Here is a 6000-nt window from a genome sequence, read left to right as displayed (position 1 = left end):
AACATTTTAAACTGATGAGAGGAATTGTTTATGTCTTTGGAGAGAAAAAGTTAATAAATGTTGGATTATCTTTATGGCCTTCCACTTTTTTATTTTCTTTAAAATTAAACTCAACCTTTCAAATTTTAAGATCAATGAACGAAATTCTTCTTACTCTTTTTGTTTATTTTTGCTCTTTGTATTTGATGATAGTACGATGGTTTTTATAGATAAATTGATTATTATATTATGTATAAAAAACAAGAAAATATTAAAAAAAGACATGAAAAAGAAAAAAGATGGGAAGGAATCTAGAAGTGATGAATGGTAGGTGACATATAGATAGATAAATACATCTTTCTCTTTCGGGGTAATCACAAGAATAGCTAAGACTTTGTCAAAATTTCAAAATTAACCAGTTGACACCCCATAAAATTGGGCTTTCACGAATTTCCACGCGGCTCAAAAAGAGCTTTCCTCACGCCCAATGACCTTCTTCCACGTGTGCAACTGCATTTTTTCTGCACCTCTATCCATTCAGTCCCCCCTCTCTCTCTCTCTCTCTCTCTCTCTGTGTCATCTCCCTGTTTATTGTCAATCAAACTTCAAAGTCTGTCATCCACTTTGTTTGACCCAATTCAGTAGAGTTCTTCTTCTTCTTCTTCTTCTTCACCAAGCATCACCACCACCCTCAACGAGCACCACCACCCTGCAACCAACCACCACCCTCACCGAGCACCACCACCCTCCACCAACCACAACCACCACCGTAAACCACCACCACCCTCACCGAGCACCACCACCCTGCAACCAACCACCACCTTGCAACCAACCACCACCACCCTCCACCAACCACAACCACCACCGTAAACCACCACCACCCTCACCGAGCACCACCACCCTGCAACCAACCACCACCCTGACCGAGCACCACCACCCTGCAACCAACCACCACCCTCCACCAACCACAACCACCACCGTAAACCACCACCACCCTGACCGAGCACCACCACCCTGCAACCAACCACCACCCTGACCGAGCACCACCACCCTGAAACCAACCACCACCCTCACCGAGCACCACCACCGTCCACCCACCACAACCGCCACCTTAAATCACCGCCTTTACATTAAAGTGGGATGAAGAAATTGTTGTCTATGCATACACAAATATATACACTACACATATTTAAATATACCTAGGTTGGTTGATTTGTATGGACATGGGTTTGAGAGAGAGAGAAGGGATCAGAGAGATGAAACTCAAAGAGAGACGAAACGCAAATGAGAAAAAGCTGGAGGAAAGAGAAATTTCAAAGAGAGAGAGACTGAGGGGACAGCAGTTGACACGTGGCAACCATTGGTTGGTTGATTTGAAAGGATTTTTTGAGCCGTGTCTGTTGGATCTGAGTTTCCTTTTGATTGTATTTTTGTTTGTAAAATAAGATGGAGATGAACGAGTGTGCAGTGGAAATTAAGATGAACACAAACTTTGTATACAATCAAATGAGAGTAATACTTTTAATCAAACATCTTTACACAAAGAACCGAATGATTGAATTTATTTCAATTACGATTACAATGATGATGAATGAATGCAAACTCCCCCTCAGCCAGAGCTCAGCAGTTTGTTCGTGTAAAGAAGACAAATGATGTGAAGAGCTAATAGAACAGTACAAAGTACTGTACTATTTATAAGCACTTGCAAACTACTGAGCATCTTTAGCTGACATCACCATGAAAGTGACATCTAACCTCCTAACAAACTCTAACCTCTGATCTATACAGACACTGCTTCTATTGAACTACTGCTAATACATTCTATTACAAACAGACTTTAGAACTACTGCTGCAACCTTCTACTGCTGTGAACCCAGCAGCACTTATCCGGATCAGCAGTGCTTGACTCAAGGCAGTAGATTGAATCAGCAGGACTTGAGTCTTCATCAGATCTTTAATTGAGCAGCAGTTATTGGTCAGCAGTTAGTAAGATCAGCAGATAGGAGGTCATCAGTTGTTGTAATCACTTTCAAGGGGAGAGATATGTATATCAGCATCTGCTTATTCTGAATCCACTGAGCTGATCCAGTTTTGGCTTTACATTATCTGTTCCTCTGATAGGGTTCAATCCCAACAGTGTCAGGTTCTTGAAACGGCTCATTGAGACGTTTCCGTTGGCTATTTTGGAAAAGTTGACCAATTCTTGTCTATTCTCGTAATTACCCCTTCTCTTTCTACATATATTTGCCTGCCTGCCCAAAACCCCATAACCAATTTCCAAAATTCTTTTTCTAGATTAGATTTGCCAAATGGGAAAATCAGCGAATCATCAAATCACAACAATTTACTTCCCATTTAATATCACTCAACACCACCTTCCCTTCTTAATCATTTTGATTTTCATTCTCATCTCTAGAGAGAGAAACTCACACAGATTTTGAGAGAGAGAGAGAAACACCAACATAGGGATCTCTCTCCTTTTCTCGTACCTGTTCATCTTAAAAACTAGATTATGTTCTTCCTTTTATCGCTAACACAGTTGTTTGATTAATTGATTATGTTTGAATTTTGGATAATTTGACGAAATCGAGTTCGTTGAGCTGAAGATTTTCACGATTTGGTCGAGGACGAGAAGGTATTCTTCTTTAATTTTATAGAATTTGTTGTGATTTTACTGTTTTGTGATTTAATTGAGTGTAGAATTTATTGATTTAGGTTATTTTTATTTGTAGTGTTTTCGATTTGTTCAATGCTTGTTGTTATGACTCTTTGTGTCTGCTTGTTGATTTTAATATTATTGTAGTTTTAGTTTGTGTATGATGTTCGATCGGTCCAAAGAGTGGTTCACTTTGGGCCGTACAAACAAAGGGTAAGGAACAGTACATGGTTATTGTGTGTGATTATTTCTTTCACTATGAGTTGACTGTTATTTTGGTGGTCAAAGTACCAAAATTACACAGCCATAATTTTTGTAAAATTAGAGATGTTGAATATTATAGGAATGAGATTTTTTACCGAAATACCGGTACCGTACCGATGTCGTACCGTACCGATCATAAACGATACCGGTATCGGTAATAGATTTTATGAAATTCGGTATCAGTAAAAAACGGTATCGGTACCGGTATTTTTCGGTAAATACCGGTATTAATACCGAATTTAATAATGACTTTATTTATTTTGCTATTATCTTAGATTCCACTATGAAGTTATATTTTCTTTAACATTGTTTTACAAAAATCAATATCAAATTTCTTTTGTTTGGTTATTTTTAATCAATTATGATGATTTTTTAGACATGTTGGAATTTGGATGTTAAAAGTCGAACCCATGAATGTTTACCTTTTGATTCTTTTGACTACTTAATATGTTTACCATTTGTTTACATTCCTCTATATATTACTCTAGTTCAATTAATAATGGATAAATGGGTTGCACATGAAATTTTTTTAGGTAAAACAATGGATGACACCAAAGCGGTACCAATATGGTAAAGTACCGAAATACCGGTATCGATACCGATACCGGTACCGAATCTATAAATACGGTACGGTAATCGGTATCCACATTTCCTCAATTTCGGTAACGGTATTTACGGTATCGGTACCGGTACGGTACTGGTATCGTATCGATCTCATCCCTAGAATATTATGTGGAGATTTAAGTGAAGAAAACATCATAATGAAGCATTTTTCGCATTGCCTGATTCCCATTAATGCCTCCTACTGCATTCATTAGATTCTCAAGCGCTTCTGCGGCTTCCACCTCTTGATTTCCTGCTTGCGCTGCCTGATTTAGATTCTCAAGCACTTTTGCGGCTTCCACCTCCTGATTCCCTGCTTGGACTGCCAGATTAGCAATAACGCCACCAGCTGCGTTCACTAGATTCTCAAGCGCTTCTGCGCCTTCCACCTCCTCATTTCCTGCCTGCACCGCCTGATTCCCAATAACTGCATTCACAAAGACAGGGGCTATTCGGGCGCGGCCCAGCTTCCTGATTCTGGTGTAAGAGTTCTGCTGCAATCACTCTAACTGAGTTTATGATATTCTGAAGCTCTTTGACTATGTTCCCGAAATTCGAATCCACGCCGGCTTCCTCATTGAATTGGCAGATATGCTGTCTCAAACTGGCCACAGCAGCTCGTACTTCGTTAACACTTGAAAGTGCCCTTGGGAGCATTACAGACGAAGATGTTTCTGCTGCTGCAGCATCATCAATGACTTGTTCAACGAATGCTCTCCGGGAGTCGAAATCATCAAAAGATCGGAGCACGTTCATGTAATGAACATAATTTCTTCTAAAAATTTCAAACTGGTTGTTGCTCACAAACAAATTTTCGAGGATGCATGGCCGTTTACATCCCTTTCTCCTGATTCTACAGGCGAGACAGGGGGGTGGGGAGGAGGGTTCGCCTGTTATCAAAACAAATTAAAACATCATTATCATTAATTAATAATAAAATAAAATAAATAGATAAATAAATAAAAAAAACTTTTGCATTAATCCTTTTCATGAAAACTTTATAAAATAAATAAATAATCATTAATCATTATTTTAACCTTTTTATGAAAAATATTTCATCAAATATCATCAAAAATTGAAGAAATGTATATTATTATACAAAATTCTTGTGACTATAATCTCTTCAAGAAAACTTTAATGTTTTGTGGAAATATCATATCAATGAAACTGTAATCTTTGATCAAGAAACCAATAAATATATCATTTAATCAATAATAATAAAACAAATGAAAACTTTTTGCATGTTATCATTAAAAACTTACCCATATTTATGTCTTGGTTAAAATGTTCTAGCGGAACCGAGAGAGGGTTTCGGACAAGATGACCGTTTTCGGACAAGAAATTTGAAAACTTTTACGTAGAAAGTTGGTCTGTGTGTGAAATATGTTCGTATAAGATCAAGAAAGAGGGTTTTGATGTAGGGTTTTCAGAGGATGGTTTTGATTAGTGGGGGAGGAGGGGGGTGGGGGTTGAATTGAAGATGGCGTGTTGTATGTACTTATAAAATTTTGAATGTGAGTGAGTGAGTGAGGTGGACGTACGGAGATGATAAGTGGTTAATGAATATAAAGGGTTTTAAGTTTTGTGTGTTAAGCGTTGTTAATGAGTATAGAGGTTTTAAGTTTTGTGTGATAAAGCATTGTGATAACTCGATAGAGAATAGGGCGGGGCAAAGTTCTCGACGATGTCCTTTATCTTTATACTACTTTTCACTCTTTTAACAATTTGGTATGAAGTGAGCCTTATCACGACGCTATCGGTTGTAAAATTGTAAAAATATAACCTTGTTAGAACTTGAATTCCCAACTTAAACTTAGACAAGTAAAAAAAATATGAAAATTTTTTGAAAAAAATTTGGGGTGATTAGCGTTTCCAATAGAGTTTTGTGTAAGGCTTGTTATTAGGACTTGCAAGATTCAAGGTTTTAGCATCCCCCACACACTTAAATTACATATTGTCCTCAATGTGTCCCAAAAATATGTTTTTAGGTTGATTGAATGTGTAAAATGGTGTTAAAAGCAAAATTTTATGTTACCGGCATCTTGGACACGGCCCCGTGGTGACCGGGCACGGCCCCGTGTTCAGGTGCCAGTGACAAAAATTAATGAAAAGAAACAGAAGCCTGGACATGGGGGCGTGTTCAGCGAACACGACCCGTGTCCAGTTACCTAAACTGGGCAATTTTCTGCAGAGTGTGCAGCACGGGGCCGTGTTGGGCGGACACGACCCGTGCTGAACTTACTGTAATGAAGAAATTGTTGTCGGATGGCCCTGTTTTCGTGCATGGGGCGATGTTTCTCATTTCCCTTGTTATCCTTCACCATCACTAGTGTGTTTTATTCATTACAACATCATCCAAACCTTAAAACCATCATTTCATTAAGAACCATCATAGAGACAATTACATTATCCTAAAATGCTAGTAAGTTAGATAAGTAAGCACAAGAAGCTTAAACCAAGGAGTTCTAGCCTACAAGTTATTTTAATTAGCAAAATTT

The 6000-nt window shown here is 38.2% G+C and overlaps 1 protein-coding gene and 1 long non-coding RNA gene across 9 annotated transcripts in view; both read left to right on the top strand.

The window, feature by feature from the left end:
- Nucleotides 1-262: 262 nt before the first annotated feature.
- LOC118481811 (extensin-like) lies at nt 263-1015 on the top strand. Its single transcript, XM_035977092.1, has 2 exons — nt 263-306; nt 622-1015. The coding sequence occupies exons 1-2, from the start codon at nt 263-265 to the stop codon at nt 1013-1015; spliced, it is 438 nt and encodes a 145-aa protein (XP_035832985.1).
- A 1212-nt stretch (nt 1016-2227) lies between these two features.
- Nucleotides 2228-6000, top strand: part of LOC110879109 — a 31265-nt gene continuing 27492 nt past the window's right edge. For all 8 annotated transcript variants that reach the window (XR_004867633.1, XR_004867632.1, XR_004867634.1 and 5 more), the window contains exon 1: nt 2228-2614. This is a non-coding gene — a long non-coding RNA (uncharacterized LOC110879109). The remainder of the gene's footprint in view (nt 2615-6000) is intronic.

The sequence above is a fragment of the Helianthus annuus genome, chromosome 9 (genome assembly GCF_002127325.2).
Source record: "Helianthus annuus cultivar XRQ/B chromosome 9, HanXRQr2.0-SUNRISE, whole genome shotgun sequence".
Classification (NCBI taxonomy): Eukaryota; Viridiplantae; Streptophyta; class Magnoliopsida; order Asterales; family Asteraceae; genus Helianthus; species Helianthus annuus.
Note: the sequence above shows the minus strand (reverse complement) of the source record. Positions and strands in the feature narration are given on the sequence as shown.